Source organism: Marmota monax, unplaced genomic scaffold (assembly GCF_021218885.2).
Source record: "Marmota monax isolate L192 unplaced genomic scaffold, Marmota_monax_Labrador192_F-V1.1 WCK01_AAM20220418_F8-fsc00575, whole genome shotgun sequence".
NCBI lineage: Eukaryota > Metazoa > Chordata > Mammalia > Rodentia > Sciuridae > Marmota > Marmota monax.
In genome coordinates, this window is record NW_026692552.1 from 169,636 (window position 1) to 190,600 (window position 20,965).

Sequence of the window (20,965 nt, forward strand, 5' to 3'; positions counted from 1 at the left end):
CCGTGAGCCTGGGAGGCAGGTGGGGGCTGGGTCAGGGTGGCCACTCCAGCCATGGCAAGGAGCTGGGGGCTCTCTCCTCTCATCACTGGAGGACATTATTTTATTAAGTGAGAATTTTAGAAATTAACTGAAAATGAGGTGATTTTGGCAACAGAGAGAGGGATGAGTGAAAGGGAGGAAGGGTCCTTGAAGAATCCCCTTCATTTCTCCAGTGAGAACCCTGGAATGGTTCAGACCAGCGAGAGATGGGGCAACGAGGCTGAGCAGATTCAGGGTGAAGAGGACCTTGCCATCCTCGTGGTCCATACTTTCCTTCACTCCTGCCCAGTCCTGCCCAGTCCCTCTCTGCCATCTCCTTATTGTCACCCATACCTTTAGCTCTGGTTGACATTGTGATGTTTATGTGCTGACTTATTTATTGTTGGTGTTTGGGTATTTGCTGTCCCATGTCCCACATCGTTCTGTGAAAGGACAAAGTATCAAACATATGATCAGGTGCTTATGGGGCAGGGTTTTCATCTTGTTAGGAACCGGTGATGTGAGGGGACATCTCCCAGTAGCACACTCCCCCAGAGGAGGCAAGGTCCCCTCTCTGAAGTGGGTGCCATGAACAGGGAAGAGCACTGTGGAATGTCATGCCTGGCCCTTGGGGGACAAGCTTTGCTTCCTAATCTTGACTGTGGTCTCATGAGCTCATAACCAGGTCACAGGAGAGAGGCTCTATGACAGATGCTCCTGAGCCTGTCATGCCTTCTGACCCCCTTGGATCATAAGGACAAAGGCAAGAGTGCAGATCTGTTTGAGGGGCGGGGACTGGTGGTCAGCCACGTGAGGGAGAGCGCAGTTTGGCCTACAGATGACACAGTGGGAAACGCTTCTTCGGTGGTCCTTGGCTCCCGTGAACAAGGTGTCGATCACCCGTGATGAGGAAGTGGCCAGTGTGCCAACCACGTTCACTTAATTAGACCAATACAGGAGACACCTGTGGGCATCTGCCCAGGGTGATATTATCTTTCCCCCTTTCTTTCTGGTAATTGCTTCCCTCACTTCTCCTTGCACTTGTGGGCTGGCTGCTCGCCATGCCTACCCTGCATGGCCTGTCCCTGAGGAGCCAGCCTAAGGGCCGCTCATCCCCTGAACAGGACCCAGCGCACTCTCCCTCCCAGGACTTGAAGTAGTCAGCCTGGGCTTCGCTCTAACAGGTGAAGTCCCCATAAAGTGTCTGCCAGTGCCTGGAAGGACAGGGCCAGTCCCGCCACAGAGTGAGAAGGGGCAGCTGAGAAGCCGAGAGGCAGAAAGACGGGCCAGGGACGTTTCCTGGTTGCAGTGAGGCTCTGCCACTTTCCTGCCTTAGTATGACCCACCCCCACCCTTCTCTTCTCAGTGGAGTCTGTGCCTTGTAACTTGTGTGTCCTCACTCACGTGGTCAGAATGCCTAGTTGTCACTGAGCCCTCCACTGCCCAAGCACTTTCCAGGCAAGACAAGCTTCAAGGTCAGTGCTGATTCCCTTCAAGGTGTGCAAACTGGGGACAAAGGCAGAGGACTTGCTGGCCTCACACCCCTCCACCTCCTCCCTCAGGAAGAGGCTTCTCTGTGGCTCTCTCCCCTGCCCAGGTGGCTTTCCACCACTTGGTCAAAAGCCCGCTGCAGCTGGTCCTGCCCCAGGTTTCAGGACCACAGACAGAGCAGCAGGAACTCTTGGAAGTCACAGGAGGGCAGGGGGAGCTCATTTCCCAGAAGCCCTCAGCAAACGCCTTTGCATGCCATTGGCTAGCACTGAACCAATCACAAGGCAGGAGGGTGCCCCCAGGAAACCAGCATCCTGTATTGTGTGTTACTGTGGCCAAGGTCACCACGAAGTTTAATGTTAGCTGTGGGTTTTCGGAGGTGCTCCTCATCTGGGCCAGGAAGCCCCTTCTGTCCCTAGCTTGTCATCCCTGACACAGTTGCTTTTAGGTTTTGTCAAGTGCCTTTTTTTTTTTTTTTTTGACTGAGATGCTGGTGCACTTCTGTTCCTTATTGGTATGGGGCACTCCCTCAGTCAGTTTTCTGATGTCACTCCAGTCCTGCGTTTCTGACAAATCTGACCTGGCCATGGTGCACAGTCTTCATATAGGTTGCTATATATTCCAGGATCCTGTTGGCTATTTTCTTGAATACTTTTACTTTTCTTTGGTTTTGGTATCCGGCTAAGAGTGGCCCCATGAAATGAATCGGGAAAGATTTTCTCTTGTATTATTTGAAAGAGTTTGTCAAAGGTTGGTGTCGGTTCTTTAAACATTTGGTGAATTTGCTGAGATGCCACCTGGGCATGGGCTTTTTTTCCTGTGATCACCAGTGCCACCTGTGCTTGTCACAGGACTGTTCAGGTTTAGGTTCCTCCCTGAGTCAGCTGGAGGAACTTGTCCATTTTCTCTAGTTTTTCTGATTTGTTAATACACAACCATTCATAGTGTTCATCTGTAGCCCTTTTTCTTTCTTTAAATGTCGTAATAATGTTCTCTCTTTCACTCCTGGTTTTAGTTATTTAGGTCTTCTTTCCCTTTTCCTTTGTCAGTCTAACTAAATGTCTATTTTTTATTTTTAGTTGTCAATGGACATTTATTTTTATTTATTTATATGTGGTGCTGAGAATTGAACCCAGGGCCTCACACATGCTAGGCAAGCATTCTACCACTGAGCCACCACCCCAGCACACCTAATGTCTATTTTGTTATTTTTAATGTACCAATTCTTTTCTGTGTATTTTCTCTATGTTTTTCTATGATCAGTTTCACTAATTCAGATCTAATGTTTATAATTGCTATTTCTTCCTAATATCTTGCCAGTTTTACTAATAACAATGTCCCTTCTTGACAGAATCCACTTGTCTCCCGTTGATAGCTGTTGTAGTCTTTGTAGAGTGGTGTGTACAGAGCTCCTTCCTTTGCCCTTTTCCCCTCCACCTGGTTCACCTCTGGACATAGGTGCCTTTGCTGCAGGCATCACATAGTGGGACCTCCTGTTTCCGTCATGTCTGATGATCTTTCTCTGTTGGGCTTTCAAACCAACTCACGGAACATTCTATTGATATATTTGATCACCTCTTCTTTACACTTTTTGCGTATTATTTTCCTATTGTTTTTCTCTCTTCCACTTTTACCAATTTCTTTTGCACTAGCTGAACACTTTCTAGTGTGATATTTTAATTCTTTTAATGATTTGTTTAAACTACTTTAGGGTTAATTTCTTATTAGATGCTACAGGATTTCCATACACATCTTATCATATCAACTTGAGATTTTTGTAGTAATAATTCCTTTGAGATACAGAAGGATTACTTCCGTATAACTCTTATCCCTCTTTGTGATATTATTATTGTGCATATTAAATATGTCATAAGCATACCAGTGCATTGTTACTACCATGTAATTTATGACTCATATAGAAGCTTAGAGCAGGAGAGCAGGTCCATAATTAGATAATTTTAAAATTAACTTCCTTATTTACCATCTTGGCTTGCTCCTTTGGTTTGTTTCTATGGCTCCAGCCTTTGGTGTCGGACTCCCACTCCGCACAGCTTTTCTCCTGCCTATCTCCTTTTTCCTGTTATTGTTCACCATATTACATTTCTACATGGTTTGGGCCCAACAGTACAATTATATACATACTGCTTGAGATAACTGCTTTTAAAATCAGTTTAAAGTAGGAAAACAAATACACATTTATACTGTCTTTTATAATTAGGCAATTACTTTCAATAGTATTTTTAATGTGGATTCAATGTACCATATAGCTAACTTGCTCTCAGCTTGAAGAACTTTCAGGAATGTATTTCTTTTGCATTCATTTTGAAATAATCTTGCTGCCTATATGATTCGTGATTGACAGTCCCTTTTGAACCTTTTTGATGGTGTTCCTCAGCCTCCGGTTCCATTATGTCTGATAAGTCAGGTGTTAATTTGAGTTTCCTTTGTGCATAATGAATAACTTTTCTTTTGATGTTTGTATTATTTTCTCTTTGTCTTTCAAAATTTTTATTGAGATGTGTCTGAATGTGACTGTCTCAGTGTTTACCCTGCTTGTTGTCAAGTTTTTGGATGTGTGGTGTTTTCATCAGGTTTGGATGGTTTTAATCATTATTTCCTCAACACTTCCTGCTCCTCCTCTTCCCCTCATCTAGCATCCGGGTCCACGTCTGTGGGTGAGCTCAGTGTTTCTCTTACGCTGTGTTCACTTTCCTCATCATCTTTTCCTTTGTTCTTTGGGGTATGATCTCTATCAATCTCTCAGCTTGGCCTCTTCTTTCTGTCTACCTCATCCTAATTTTGATCTTCTCTAAAAGATTTTTTGTTTCAATTTTTGTGCTTTTTTTAATCTCTGGAATTTTTTTTTCCAAAGAATAATTTTGCTTTCTGATATTTTCTACTTGTTATGACATTGTCATATTACTACCCTTTTATTATTTAAAAATATATGATATTTTATATGCATTATTTATAATATGTAATATATGTTTATATATTGTATGATATATATTTTTCCATATTTTAAATCTTAGCTAAGATCGACATCTGAGCTCTCATAGGAAGTTTCTGGCACCTGCCTTTCCTCCTGTGGGTGGGTAACAGTTTTCTGTTTACTGTGGACTGTATGTTTGAGTCCTTCCATCAAATCCACATGTTGACACCCTAACCTCCAATGTGATGATATTTGGAGGTGTGCTCTGGGGCATAATTAGGTTTAGATGAAGTCATACAGGTGGGACCTTCATGATGGGGCTCATTCCCTCCAGCAGAGGAAGAGGACAGACCCTCCTCTCCTCTCTGCATGCCCCAAGGCCTAGCAGTGGGAGGAAGGTGTGCATATAGTGGGAGGCAGGGCTGGGCAGGCTGGGAACACTCTTTCCACCCCTGCAGTCCCCAAGTGTGCCAACACTGTGGTCTCAAGCTTCTCACCCTCCAGAATGGTTAGAAAACAATGAGGCTGAAGTTTCCTAGTGGGTCATATTTCTTTGTGGCAGTCTCAGCTAAGACATGCTTCTTTTCATGTCTTGTGGTTTTTCTTGTTGTTACTGAAAACCTGCTGTTTGGGGTGATACACTTGACGGAGCCCTAATTCAGGCTTTGTTGTTGTTTGCTTGTTTGTTTATTTAGGACCTGTAATTAGAGCTTCTCTTCCCTTCGTGTGGGGCTCCTGCTGCTCCTCAGAGGGCACAGCCCTGGTCATGCTCAGAGCCTTCTGGTAGTACAGTGGGGTCAGTGTGCTCTTCCACTGTCTAGTACTTGAAGTCTCTGCTAAGCTGTCTGAAATTCAAATTGTGGCCTTGCAAATCCATCTATAGATGTTGCTTCAGCGTTTCTTCAAGCCTGGCACATGTGCCACTTCTGGTACAGAACATGAGACTTGGTAGGACGTAAAACAAATAGCTATTGGATTGTTTCTAAAGTACCTCAGTAAATGATGCATTTAATGCAAGGAGCCCACCCCCCACAGACACCTGCCTGCTGGGGGCCAAACTGGGTGGGAAGAACTGAACTATTACTGGTCGTTCCCAAACTGAGTGAGCTGGGGAGACAGGAGCAAGCTGTGTCTATGAAAGTTATGAACCTACAGCAAGTGACTTCCTTCTGGGATCCTTGGAGGGATGGGGAGATTGAGGTTATGAGTCACCAGCAGACTTCCTCCTGCTCTCACTTCAAAGCCTCACTGGCTATCTTTCCCAGTGGGAAATCAAGTTGTTTATGATGTGGAGACGTGGCCGAGTGGGTGACCACACCACACAGACAACCGAACTTTGGGAGACTTCGCCTGAGAAGCCATTGGCTCAAACCTCACAGGAACTTAAGTCTCCGTTAATCGTGTGTGCAAAGTGAAATGGGGACAGGAGAGTGAGGGCTGATAGGCCATAGTGACTTCATGGAGCAGGTGGTGTTGGAGCTGTGTCTCCGGATGTGTAGGATTTTTACAAGTCATTTACAGTAAGAATCCCTGTAGTTTCACCCCAGGGGCTCCTTCTCAGACCAGCCAGAACCAGGATTTTAGCCAGGATTCAACCAGCACTTCCCATGCCAGAAAGGACTCAGAGTCAATTAAGGGGTGGATTCTGATGACTGACTGGGCCATCACGGCCTGCCTGAGCACCAGGCTTTCCTCTCTGACCCTGGTTGGGGTCTGTTTTCCTGGACCCCCCTGGAAATCTTCACTGTGAGTGTGAATGTGGGTGTCCAGACTTCTCTTGGCCCTTCCAGGTGTCTAGCCTGGGCCTTCCTATGACCTGGAGTAGGTGGTATGAGGCTACTTTTCCCAAAATCTCAGAGATGAAAATTCTTAGCTTCTGATTTTTACAAGTTCACAGTTCACACTATTCTTTTTGCAAAAGTTTCTGTTCTTAAAAAAAAAAAAAAAAAAAAAAAAAAAAAAACAAATTTTCAGTTGTCGTGGCACACACCTGTAATCCCAGTGGCTTGGGAGGCAGAAGCAGGAGGACCACAAGTTCAAGGGTAGCCTTGGCAACTTGGCAAGACCCATCTCAAAAAATTAAAAAAAAAAAAAAAAAAAAAAAAAAACGAGCTTGGAAGGTGGCTCAGTGGTTGAGCACTCCTGGGTTAAATCTTTAATCCCTCCCCCACAAAAGTAGTTTCAAAACAAGTTTGAAAAACACAAATAATTCTATCCTTCAATATTCTTCTCTTTCTGAGACTATGATTCAGAATCCTGCAAAATATTTGTCTTTTAGGTGGCTGATCTATATACCCACCCTGAAGACTTAAGCTTGTGGCCCCTGCACCTGTGTATGTGGCATGTGGCATTTATGCTGCAGAGATGCTCCCCAGAAGCCCAGGGCCCTGGTCACAATTGTGCAGGATGCTAGCAGCACCATGTGCTGCTGGGCTCAGCAGGTGGACACTGTCTTTCCAGGCGCGGTGGGATGCATGTGAAGTACGGGGCTCTCATATAAACCTATATTGGCAGTGCATTTTAAATACTCCCTGTGAAGGGATAAAGTGCTTAAATGAAGACATCCCATAGACAAGTACATGCTAAGCTTTGCACCAAATCCTAACCTTGGGCCTTGGTTGTTGGCATTGAAAGAATTCCCCACACAAAGACACTTCGCTGGGAGAATTCCAATTTTATTGCAAAAAGCAGTGTGCTTTTATAGAACTAAGGGGGAGATGGTAGGGCTTAGATAAATGGCAGGCAACCAACCCGTTTATTGGCAAGTTCTTTCAGATATCAGCTCCAGAGCCCAGGAATTAGTTCTCATTGGGGCTAAGGTTCCCCGCCAGCGAGATTTGAAATTGGCACCAGCGGGAGAGTTCACAGGGGCGGGAACTTTTCCTGCCACTGCAGAAAAGAAGAAGGTAGGAAGAAGAGGTGCTTAGGCGCCATGTTGGGGTTTTTTTTTCTGGGGTATGGTTGCCGTTTATACTTTTCCCAACAGGCATAGTCTTGATAAGGGGCACCATTTTGGTAGTGCTTGTTTAAGCTTTGCTGAATGCAATTTGGGTAGCTTTTTTGTTTCTTCCTTTTTTTCCTCTATAGAGGTGGTCCAGTGGTGGGGGATGAGGGACAGAGAGTCTCTTTGGGCAGGAGATGTCATGGGCACCTCAAATTAAGGTGAGCAGCAGCCCCTTCTTGTTGTTTGGATGGACTGAATGCAGCCAGCAAGACCTGGGCATCTCGTAAGCACAGAGTGCACATGTGATTCTACAGTGCAGAAAGCACATCAGCAGTTACACAGAGCCAGGAACTCAGGGAGTGATGGATGGAAAAGAGGCATTCAGGGTGACAGGAATATTCTGAGTGGAGGGTGGGTTCATTGGTGTATACAGCATCAAATTCATAGGACTGTACCCTTTAAACATATGCACCATGTTAATTATAAATTATATCTCAGCAAGGTTGGTTAAAGATCCCCATGTGTGCATTTAGATCTTGCCTTTTCCCATCAGCCTATGGTTCTCTGGAGGCAAGGCCACATTTTCCTTGTGTGGGGTACAGCAAAGCAGCAACACACTGTACCTAGGAGGCCTCTGACACAGACCCCAGTGTGAACCCACACTCTGCATCTGCCCTTTGTGATCACTGGAGAAGCAGCCTAACCTGGGCCTCAGTTTTCCCATATGTAACATAGGGACAAAACACCTCATATACCGAATATTTGGAGAGTCTAATTGATATGATTCTAAGTAAATCTTTGAAAATAATTGTTATGTAATAAAAAATACATGATAGCTACTATTATTCCTTTTTATTTTTTGGCAAAAATTCAAGGTAAATTAAATAGTTTGGGATCTATTGTACCTTAGAGTATACTTTGCTAAACAGTAGTATATACAAAGTGTTTGGTTCAGATTTCAGTTAACTAGGTTTTTCTTTTTGTCTGTTTTGGTATAAAATTTCAATATATTCTGTGAATTTTGTGAGCAACATACTACCTGATTCTGTAGTGCTCTTTCCTTCTAACTTAGTGGCACAGTTCTTGGGTTGGGGGAGGTGTCCTAAGGAAGAGGTTTAATGCAAAGTCTCCCATCTCTAACCAATGGGTCAACAATTTGGCAAACACAGAGGACTGGTAATGCAGATGAAATTCCTGCTGCTTTCCTAAACAGAAAATGAAGGAAATTATGTCTTACAAGATCCCCAAGGAGATATCTTTACATCTGTAGTGTCCCCTTTGGTCTCTTTTATTCATGACTAATGTAGTTGCAAAAGTGTAATTTGACAGTAAAAATATTAACCTCTAAAGGCAAGTTTCCTAAGATGACATTTACAAGCCATTTTACACATACTTATAGATTAATGTGACACAAGTTGTCTGTTTCCAATCCTGTCCTCAGTTCTTCTTATATTAGGATTGATAGCATTTGGTTTTCAATGTTCCTCTTGGGGCTCAGACAGCCTTGAAGGTATCATTTAGAAAAATGATGGAAATCAGACTCTAATTTTTATCTCATCATAAATATCTCATCATTTATCTCCTAAAATTTGTCTGCCCCAATACACATGTACTCTGTATAATTTCATATATAGGGATCTCAATTCCTAGTAAAAAGGCCAAATTGACCCCTGGGACTCCAAGGTCATACACGTAACAGCTTTGTGTTTTCTTACCTACTTTGTGTCTTCCCACTGTATTTTCTCTAATGACCTTTGAAATTACTTTCATTTTTCTTTATGCCATCAACATGAGACCTCAGTGCCCCTGTTTCCCTTTCACCAAGACACATACTGCTTTTGGTGATGCCTGGGAGGAACAGGTCCCAGAAGAACCGGTTGTGACCTGGTCACACATTCAGCATCTACTTATTGAATGCTTTCTAAGCACCCTGCACTGTGCCAGAGGAGTGAAGAGGAGACAGGTCCACATCCACAGGCAGATTACCTTCAGGTGGAGTCCAGGGATAAGAATCAACCAGGAGCATTCCAAGAATAGCTACTGAGAAGGAAATGATGTAGCATAACAGAGCAATCTGGTTCAATTTACTAATGTAAATCATGCAACAATACCAAGCATAAGGAAATAGTGTAGTGTGTACTCAGGGGCACGCACAGCAAATTAGAGGAATGTGGAGTAACATAGATGGAGAGGGACACCAGAAGGGTACAGGAAGTTTGGAGTGGACAAGCCTAAAGGGAGGCCCTCTGAGCAGTGGCCCTTGAGCTGGGGTCTTTGGCATGATCTTAGTGGTGACCATGAACATGGTCTTCACAACGGTGCAGGTCTCCAAGTCAGCCCTTCTGGCAGAGCCGGTCCAGCAGCCTCTCCGGGTCAGGGCCCAGGCAGCACTTGGGTTCCTTCCATCCTTACCAGCTCACAGCGCCAGGCCCTGGCCAGCTCCCTGGAGGTTCTTGGAGCCTGGGGCAATCCTCTTGCATTTTGAAGAGACAGCATCCGGTGGAAGGATGTGTCACTTCTGGAGTGTCTGGTGAAGGAGCCCTTTCCCAGAATCCCGAGTGGACTTCTCACACGACATTGGCCAGGGTCGTACCACGTGCCTCTTCCTAGCCAATCAGTGGAGGGGCAGCGAGGCCGAGGTGGGCAGAGTGCCATGGTCTCCTGAAGAGAAAGGAAGTCGTGGTAGTGTTGGAACCCAGGAGGTGTGGGCCGAGGGCTGCTGTGTGGTGAGTGGCCGGTGGTTTCCTACCTGTGTGACCCCCAGGTCTGCGGACACGGTTCACATGGGGAAAAGTGGTGGAAGGATGCGGGCGAGATCGCTGCCTGTGAGTGGGGAAGCGGCCCTACGCCTCAGGGGATCAGCTGCCTCTGTGTGGCCTCAGCCCCTGGGCAGCGCTGGGCGTGGTCTGCCCCTACCCCCTCAGGAAACTGAGCATATGGCAGCCTTTTCCTGCCTGGATTCTGGACAGGTGAAGTGAGCATCTGGACCCCTCAGGGAGTAACGGTGGGGCTTGTTGTGTGGAGCGGCAGGAAGGGCCGGCAGTGATACCCTGGGCAAAGGCGAGTTGCCCCCAAGGCGGTGGTCCTGTTGGAAGTTGTGGTAAAGTGACAGGGAGCACTTAGCTGGGGGTGTGTGCGTGGGACAGGTGACTCAAGAGTTTTCAGTGCAGTCTATGTTTCCACCAGTCACCACAAAAGTCCTATGAATGTTGCTTTTGGGGTTACAAATAATTTTTAGAAAGCGTGAATTTACAGATACAGAACCCATAAGTAACAGGGCCAGCTGTAAATTGGTGAATCCGTGGAGTGGGGAACTCTGTTTTTTGTATATCTGATATGGCCCCTGTATGTTTTCACGTATTCAGATGTTAGCACTCAATATGATAAACCATATTAAATGAGCTGTTTTAGTTGAATCACACAAGGATGGAGAACGTACATTTTTAAAGGGTATTTATATCCTTGGAGAGAAAAAATGATAATAACATATAGAACTGCTAAATTCTTTCACTCTTTTACATTTTTAAATAATTAATTATTTTGTCCATTTCAGTTGCACATCGATTCCTGAAATACAAGGCAGGGTTCTTCACATGCTCTGAAAGGGTGCAGAATCACTGAATTATGATTTCAATTCTAATGACAGAAAAAAACTCTCATGGTTTCCAAAGATGAAGTGCTCCTGGCAGTGAGATGTGGTTCAGAGTGATCCAAAGTGGAATTAGTTGTGGGTGGGAAGCAGTTGACAAAGAAGAACCAGAATTTTTCATAAATGTAGGAGAGTTGAGGTCTGTACTCTAAAACGTAGGATTGGGAAAGTCCCAGCAATCGGTGACAACTATTTGCATCAGGAGAAGGTGAGGGCAGAAGGGAACCTCCTAATATGTGCATTGCAGCCTTCTGATTGGCAGGGAACCAATGGATTGGTCTGCAAGGCATGGGCAGATTACATTCTTTTGCTCCAGAGGAACTGTTCTTCTTGAACCTCCACTTGCCCCAGTGTAGTGCTCCCATGGGAAGAGGGTTTGCTTTGTAATAGGACTTCTGTTACCATTCCTAAGTATCTAAATGGATGGCAGCCAGGTTTAACTTTGAGTCAGCATCATGGGATTTTAAAGTAAGAGCATGACCCTCCATTCCATTTTTCTGCTCTAAATAGAAATCATATTCTGATTGTTCCCTTTCCTGGGCACAATAATGTAGATTTAAGTTCTTTATTCATGCCCCCCAAAATAGCTGATTTTTTTTTTTGCTCTTCATTTTCTCCCCTTTAAAAAAGTAAAGCAGAGAAAATGGGAAAGTATTCTTTTTTCCTAAAATTTGAAGAATCCAAGAATTGCCCTTTTCAGCTCAAACTGTAATTATGGGGCAAAGAGACTTGTTAGCTCCACTGTCTACTATCATCTTTTAAAGAAATTTTAAAAATTGTTCTAATTAGTTATACATGATAGTAGGACACATCATACATAAATGGTTTATATCTTCTCATTCTTCTGGTTGAACATGATGTAGAGTTATATACTCATGAAATCATATATGCACATAGGGTTATAATGTTTGATTCATTCTACTATCCTTCTTGCTCCTACACCCTTCTCCCCTCTTCACTCCCCTCTGTACTAATCCAAGTACCTCGATTCTTCCCTAGCCCCCCCACCCCCTTATTGTGAATTAGCATCTGAATATCAGAGAAAACATTCAACCTTTGTTTTTTGGGGATTGGCTTATTTTTCTTAGCATGATATTCTCCAGTTCCCTCCATTTACCAGCAAAGGCCATACTTTTATTATTCTTTAAGCTGAATAATATTCCATTATGTTTCCATGCCCTACTTTCTTTATCTGTTAATCTGTTGAAGGGTACCTAGGTTGGTTCCATAGTTTAGCTATTATGAATTGTGCTGTTATAAATATTGATGTGACTACATCACTGTAGTATGCTGATTTTAAGTCCTTTGGGTATAAATCAAAGAGTGGGATAGCTGGGTCAAATGGTGGTTCCATTCTAAGTTTTCTGAGGAATCTCCATACTGCTTTCTGTAGTGGTTGCACCAATTTGCAGCCCCATCAGGAATGTATGAGTGTGCCTTTTTCCCCACATCCTTGCCAACATTTATTGTTGCTTGTATTTTTGGTTATCGCCTGAATCATCTTTTAAAAACAGTATTATTTTAATTCTATAAATTCATGGGTACTGTGTGATAATTTATGCTTACATAGAGAACATAATGTTCAAATCAGGGTAGTTAACATTTTCATCTCAAACATTTCAAACTTTAAATGAACACAATAATTGTACATGTTTATGGGCCACAGTGTGATATTTCAATACATGTATACAGTGGGTACTGATCAAATCAGGACAATTAATATTTCCATTTTCTTCTCACTACCATATAATTGGGGCCTTTGAGCTTTTATCTCTGGTTAGACATAAAACATAATAGGTCATTGCAAAGACTTGTCCCCCAACTCTTTTGTAGAGCGCCAGAACTTATTACTGCTATCTAACTCTTTTGGTACACATTATCTAATCTACCACTACCCACCCCTCAACACTTCTCAGCCTCTAGTAGTCACTGTTAAACATTTAGATTAACTTTTAAAAACATACATGTATAAAAACATGGAGTTTGACTTATTTCTCTTAATGTAATACCCTCTAATTCCACCCTCTTTACTGTAAATGATGAAATATCATTCTTTTGTGGCTGAATAATATTCCATTATATACAACTGTGTGTATATAGCACAGCTTCTTTATCCTTTCATCCACTGATGGCATCTGGGTTGATTCCATATCAGCTACTGTGAACAGTGCATCCATGAATGTGGGTGGCAGGTATCTCTTTTATATGCTGATATCATTTCCTTTGGAGATATACACAGAAGTGGATTATATAGTAGATCTACTTTTAGTGCCTCCATCTGTTCTCCATATGACTGTATTAGTTTGCATTCCCATCAATAATGTATGAAAGTTTCCTCTCACTCACATCCTTGCCATCATTTGTTTTTTGTTTTCTTTTTGGTGATGACCACTCTAACTTTGGTGAGATAGTATTTTTTGAGTCTTATGGCCCTGATGGCTAATTAAGTTGAGGGATTTTTTCCCATGAATTTGTTGGCCATTTGAATTTATCCCTTTAAAAATAGACATGCAGACCAGTGGAACAGAATAGATTCATAAATAAACCTATATACTTACAGGCAAATGATTCTCAACAAAGGTGCCAAAAACATATGTTGGAGAAAGGAGAATGTCTTCAATAAATAGTGCTGGAAAAACTGGATATTCACTAGGAGGAGATTTAAATTTGACCTTTATTTCTTCGTATGAAAATAAACTTGAGGACTGGGGTTGTAACTCAGTGGTAAATCACTTGCCTGGCATGTGGGAGGCCCTGGTTTCATCCCCCATAACACAAACAACAACAAAAAATGACAATGAGAACAGAATGGGTAAGAAACTCAAATGTAAGATCTGAAACTGTGAAACCACAAGAAGGAACCAGAGTAAACATTTTGTGACATTGGTATTGCCAATGGCATTTTTCATAAGACCCCCAAAATATAGGGAATAAAAGTAAAAATAGACAAATAGGATTAGTCAAACTGAGAAGCTTCTATGCAGCAAACTTGCCATAGAGGGAAGAGACAGCCTGCAGAATGGGGGAAAATTTTTGCAAACAATTAATGTGACAGAAAGTTACTATGTGAAATATACAGGAACTTAAAATACTCAATAAGAATAGCCACATGAGCAACAACAACATCAACACAAAGTACTCCACAAATAACCCACTGTGATGCCAGGGCAGATTTGTTGCTCAGAAGAGAAGATTCTGGAGAGAAGGGGACTTTGGACTACTCCATTCTGACAGGGTAGAAGGGGACTCCAAAATGACCCAGTTGCTCTCTGGCTACCTCTGCGTTGCTTTGTGGACCAGGGTTACTCAGTCAGGGTCACTGTGATTTCAGCTGATCTTCTAGTTAGTGGCCTAAGTGAAATACACATTTTTTAAAATTTTTTATTGTGGGTTGTTCAAAACATTACAAATTTCTTGACATATCATATTCCACACTTTGATTCAAGTGGGTTATGAACTCCCACCTTCACCCCATACACAGATTGCAGAATCACATCAGTTACACATCCATTGATTTACATATTGCCATACTAGTGTCTGTTGTGCTCTGCTGCCTTTCCCATCCTCCCCCCTCCCCCCTCCCCACCTCTACCCTCCCCTCCCCTCCTCTCTCTCTACCCCCTCCACTGTATAACCCTGAGGGTCTCCTTCCATTTCCATGCAATTTCCCTTCTCTCTCCCTTTCCCTCCCACCTCTCATCCCTGTTAAATGTTAATCTTCTTCTCCTGCTGTTCGTCCCTACTCTGATCTTAGTTACTCTCCTTATATCAAAGAAGACATTTGGCATTTGTTTTTTAGGGATTGGCTAGCTTCACTTAGCATAATCTGCTCTAATGCCATCCATTTCGCTGCAAATTCTATGATTTTGTCATTTTTTAATGCAGAGTAATACTCCATTGTGTATAAATGCCACATTTTTTTTTTTTTATCCATTCGTCTATTGAAGGGCATCTAGGTTGGTTCCACAGTCTTGCTATTGTGAACTGTGCTGCTATGAACATCGATGTAGCAGTGTCCCTGTAGCATGCTCTTTTTAGGTCTTTAGGGAATAGACCGAGAAGGGGAATAGCTGGGTCAAATGGTGGCTCCATTCCCAGCTTTCCAAGAAATCTCCATACTGCTTTCCAAATTGGCTGCACCAATTTGCAGTCCCACCAGCAATGAACAAGTGTACCCTTTTCCCCACATCCTCGCCAGCACTTGTTGTTGTTTGACTTCCTAATGGCTGCCAATCTTACTGGAGTGAGATGGTATCTTAGGGTGGTTTTGATTTGCATTTCTCTGACTGCTAGAGATGGTGAGCATTTTTTCATGTACTTGTTGATTGACTGTATGTCCTCCTCTGAGAAGTGTCTGTTCAGGTCCTTGGCCCATTTGTTGATTGGGTTGTTTGTTCTCTTATTGTCTAATTTTTTGAGTTCTTTGTATACTCTGGATATTAGGGCTCTATCTGAAGTGTGAGGAGTAAAGATTTGTTCCCAGGATGTAGGCTCTCTATTTACCTCTCTTATTGTATCTTTTGCTGAGAAAAAACTTTTTAGTTTGAGTAAGTCCCATTTGTTGATTCTAGTTATTAACTTTTGTGCTATGGGTGTCCTATTGAGGAATTTGGAGCCTGACCCCACCGACTGTAGATCGTAGCCAACTTTTTCTTCTATAAGACAGCGCGTCTCTGATTTGATATCAAGCTCCTTGATCCATTTTGAATTCACTTTTGTGCATGGCGAGAGAAAGGGATTCAGTTTCATTTTGTTGCATATGGATTTCCAGTTTTCCCAGCACCATTTGTTGAAGATACTATCGTTCCTCCATTGCATGCTTTTAGCCCCTTTATCAAATATAAGATAGTTGTAGTTTTGTGAATTGGTTTCTGTGTCCTCTATTCTGTACCATTGGTCCACCCGCCTGTTTTGGTACCAGTACCATGCTGTTTTTGTTACTATTGCTCTGTAGCATAGTTTGAAGTCTGGTATCGCTATACCTCTAGATTCACACTTCCTGCTTAGCATTGTTTTTGCTATTCTGGGTCTTTTATTTTTCCATATGAATTTCATGATTGCTTTCTCTATTTCTACAAGAAATTCTGTTGGGATTTTGATTGGCATTGCATTAAACCTATAGAGAACTTTTGGTAATATCGCCATTTTGATGATGTTAGTTCTGCCTATCCATGAACAGGGTATATTTTTCCATCTTTTAAGATCTTCTATTTCTCTCTTTAGGGTTCTGTAGTTTTCATTGTATAAGTCTTTCACCTCTTTTGTTAGGTTGATTCCCAAGTATTTTATTTTTTTTTTTTTGATGATGTTTTGAATGGTGTGGTTGTCCTCACTTCCATTTCAGAGGATTTGTCGCTGATATACAGGAATGCCTTTGATTTATGCGTGTTGATTTTATATCCTGCCACTTTGCTGAATTCAAATATTAGCTCTAATAGTTTCTTTGTAGAGCCTTTTGGGTCTGCTAGGTATAGAATCATATCATCTGCAAATAGTGATAATTTAAGTTCTTGTTTTCCTATTTTTATGCCTTTAATTTCTTTCGTCTGTCTAATTGCTCTGGCCAGTGTTTCGAGAACTATGTTGAAGAGAAGTGGAGAGAGAGGGCATCCCTGTCTTGTTCCAGATTTTAGAGGGAATGCCTTCAGTTTTTCTCCATTCAGAATGATGCTAGCCTGAGGCTTAGCATAGATTGCTGAATTCATGAATTTCTTAAATTATATTTGACAATCATATTTGGTTGAAACAAAAACTTAGGACCTCATCAATGTGGTGCTTAAAGTACATAGAGGATGTCTTTAAAACAATTGTTTGTGAAAGCAGGGAGGCCAAGGAACCTAAATGGAATTAAGGTGCTTACCTTTCAAGTGGTCAAACTTTGTTACCAGGTCAAAGTAAGTTATGCATGGAGGTTAAATTGCACACCCATGCATGCATACAGGCACAAGTGACTATAAAGTTGGTGAAATCTGAATGAGCTCTGTGTGTGCCAAGGCCAATTGCTTGGTTTTGGTATTGTCCTCTAATTACAAAGATAGTCACTTTGCAGTACTGGGTAATGAGTGTATGGGATCTCTCCATACTTTTTTCTTTCTTTCAGTGAATTTGTGATTATTTCAATATTAAAAAGTTAAAAGAATTAATAGAATACAGTTTATCTTAACCTAACAGAACTGTTTTATTTCAATAATTCAGAACTTCTAAAAGTTCACGTATTTACTGACAACTTTTATCATACTGCCACGTTTTAATGAAGTGTAAAATATACTTTATAATGCACTTCTTTCAGTTTTATCCACTTAATTAAGGGGAACTTCTCATCACTAGCACAAAAAAGACAACTGGTATCATTTATTATAAAATAAATTGTATCAAAAATTAATACAATGGAAACAATGTTTTAAATTTGTGAGTAGATGCTGTCTCTCTGTGTGTCTTTGTTAAGTATCAGGACAGCATTTAAAGACTTTGTAGCACTGAACAGAAACAGTGCTGGTGATGTATTCTGATGGACTCAAAAATAGAATGGGAATGACTTTTCAGTATGTAACAATGTTTTTAATGCTGTGTCCCTTTCCTTCTGAAGGCATCTCTCTTACCCATAAAGATCTTTACTTCTCGCTTCAGGAAACTGGAATTGCTGGTCACAGTGCTGGTTCAAGGAGGCAGATTGACCTATTGTGAATAACACATATTTCAGAAATCAAATGGAACTGGATTCAAGCCTGCTAGTTAGCAGTTGTCACATGTTTTAGTCAGTTTGTGTCACTGAGATCAGAAGACCTGACAAGAACAACATAGAGAACGACAAGTGTATTTCAGCTCATGGTATTAGAGGTTCAGTCCATGGTCAGCTGACTCCATAGCTCTGGGCCAGAGGTGAGGCAGACCATCATGTCAGAAGGGCAGGGAGGAAGAAAGCAGCTCAGGACCTGGTAACCAGGAAGCAGAGAGAGCACCACACTCAGCAGGGACAAAATATAAACCCCTAAAATCTACTCCCAGTGACCTGCCTCCTACAACTATACCCTACTGCCTACAGTTACCACCAGTTAATACATATCAGTGGATTAATAGGTCACAGGACAGGTCTCATAATCTGATTTTTTCACCTCTGAACATTCTTTCATTGTTCTGTATATGAGCTTTTGGGAATGCCTCAGATCTAAACTGTAACACGTGTTAATCACTGTGAGCCTTTTGTCCCAGCCACAGTAAAGATGAGGTTAGTTGTAGAGCCAGTGAGGATGCACACAGGGACAACCAGATTGGGCTTGGCCCTGCCTCTGCACATGATCAGTTATGTGGCCCCTTTCTTATCCACATGATCAGGATAGCAGTCCAACTTCAGTCTTCAGGTTTTGTGAGGAATGAATGAGTTAAATGTGTGGCTGTTGTAAAGTCAGCTGTCATTGTGGGGAGACTAGGCCCATAGTAGGTGTAACAACAGTACATAGGAATTGCTGTCATTTCATCCCCTGATGTATTACTCCTCACTGGTGGTCGCAGACTAGGCAACAGCCATGAATCAAAGTCCTCTCCTATGAGGCCACAGGAGAGGTTCTTCTTTAGGGGAAGGTTCTGGAATTGCAGAACCAGAGGATTTCTCAGGGTGGGCTGTGGACAGGTGGAGAGCATGTGCCAGGATTGGAGGAAAGGCCAGAGCCTTGGGGAAGGAAAGCAAAAGCCAGGATGGGTGAAAGGAGAGATCCACTCACAAGTTTTACCAGTAACACGAGCAGCTTTGCTCCCAGAGCAGTACTTGTGGGGAGGGCAGGATGTGCCAGGGGAGAGCGCTCTGGCACCCCAAGGGCCTAAGCAGGAGGAAGCTGCTTCTATGGAGTCCACTGGCCCAGGCCAGTGAGGAATGGTATATGAGAGCAGGCCAAGCCCACTGGCAACTGGTTTATCTTTGCAGTTCCTAAGGGGCTTTCCCAGTGTCTTCACACCTTGATGTTCTTGGTCCTTGATCTTTATACTCCCAAAGGGGAGGAACAGGCAGCCATTCTTATTTTCATTTCCAGCATGAGGTACCTGAGCCCATGGGAGAGCAGAGCACCTGGCTCAAGGCCCAACAGGGAGTGCAAGCAGGAATCCAGACAGCTCCTCTGTCTCAGGACCTCGCATTTCTGCTTCAGAAGCCATGGTCTTGCTTCATTCCCACATGGGGAATCATATTTTGATGCCCAGTTTCCAGAAGGCAAATAGCAGAGGCTCCATTTCTGCCTGTCTGGTCTAGAGTCTCCTGTGGCAGTGGACCAGGGAATCCAGGGTGCACTTGCTGTCCACCTTCTAAGTGTGAAGCAGCCTGTGTGGCTCACGGTGACTGCTGAAAAGGTATTGAATGAATTAACTGCTGAAAGTTGAGTGAATCAAAGGATGAACAGATTTGGCCTGAGAAAAGCCACTTTATTTCACTCTGCACCGTCACCTGGACTCTAAACCAGGGCACATGACACTCCTTCCCAACAAGGACGCTTACTCTGTTGTGGTCTGTTTGTGTTCAGGCCCATCCGGGAAAGCGAAGACGAGGAGGACGAGGAGAAGAAGGGGCGAGGCTGCTCCCTGCAGTACCAGCATGCCCTGGTGCGCGTCCTCACCCAGTTTGTGACCGAGTCATCTGACTTGGGTCAGCTGACCTACATGTTGGGCCCAGACTGGCAGTTTGACATCACTGACCTTGTGACAGAGTTCATGAAGGTGGAGGAGCCCAGAGTCGCCCAGTTACAGGATGGCAGGACCCTGGTTGGTGGGGAGCTGGGAATCACCACTGTTCAGGTACAGGGGGTTCATGTTTTGCCACCTCTCCAACACCAGTACCTGCTGATGATGCAGGCAAATGCTGCCATGGAGGGGTGTGCACATGTGTGAGGGTGATTGTGCAAATGTGCAGATACCGAGTCTTCCTGTAACAGAATCATGAGAAGCAATAGAGTATTCACCAATTTAAATAACCTAAACACATTTTGTATTTTAGAGAGGGTTGAGAAAAATGCCTGATCTGTTTTTACCAGAGAAAGCTAAATGAAACACATAGCATTAGTCACCCTTTTCCCAATATGACACTTTTTTTTTTTTTTTTAATCTGTACTAGGAGGTGGTAGAACTTCTGAAAGCAAATTTCTCCTCAACCTTGACATTTAACCATTTAGCTATATTATACCTTTAACAGTAGGCAATGATTTTTTAAAGCATGTATTTGGCTATAAATCACAAAGAATCCATAGTTAAAAGCTCTCTATTTTCATCATACTAATAGTAAAATAATTTCTAACTGATTTTGGCAAGATTATAAAAGAAAAAGTCACAGCTTGTTTTATTTTTGCAAATTTAAAATATTGCTGCTCATAGTTAATTATGTCTTATTTTAGGTGTTGTCAAAGTTAATTTCGACAAAGTTGAATTAAATATGTAACATTCTATATTCGTGTCTATTTCTGTGTAATGTATTACCACCAATTTAAAATTTCAAGACAACAGTAGTTTATTATGTTATATTCTGTGGGTACACAGTCCTGGTGGGTAGGCTGGTTCTATGCTCAGGGTTCCTAAGGCTGAGATCCAGGTGCTGGCTGGGCTTGGCCCTTAATCTTGGAGTTTTGGGAACTCATTGGCTTTTAATCTCATTCAGTTTCTTGGAAGAACTTAGCTCTTTTATAGTTATAGCACTGAGGTCACAGTTTCCTTACTGTCAGCCAGGTGTTGCCCTGTCCTCTAAGAGGACCCCTCCATTCCTTCTCACATGGTCCCTCTCTCATCAGTAATGGCTGGATTCAGTCCTTCTCACACTTAGAGTCTGAATTCTCCTGCTACCAGCTGGGGAACACACTCTGCTGTTAAGGGTTCCTGTATAATTCGGGAGACCCTTGTTTTAGAGCCAGCTATGCCATATAACAGTGTGATTGTAGTGTGTTTTCTCATTGTGTTTGAA

At 42.7% G+C, this 20,965-nt stretch overlaps 1 protein-coding gene across 1 annotated transcript in view; it reads left to right on the top strand.

The window, feature by feature from the left end:
- LOC124093519 (transmembrane protein 132B-like) overlaps window positions 1-20,965 on the top strand; it is a 42,739-nt gene that overhangs the window by 11,624 nt on the left and 10,150 nt on the right. Inside the window, 1 exon segment of the mRNA XM_058579763.1 lies at window positions 19,542-19,812. Within this exon segment, the coding sequence (XP_058435746.1) occupies window positions 19,542-19,812 (271 nt within the window).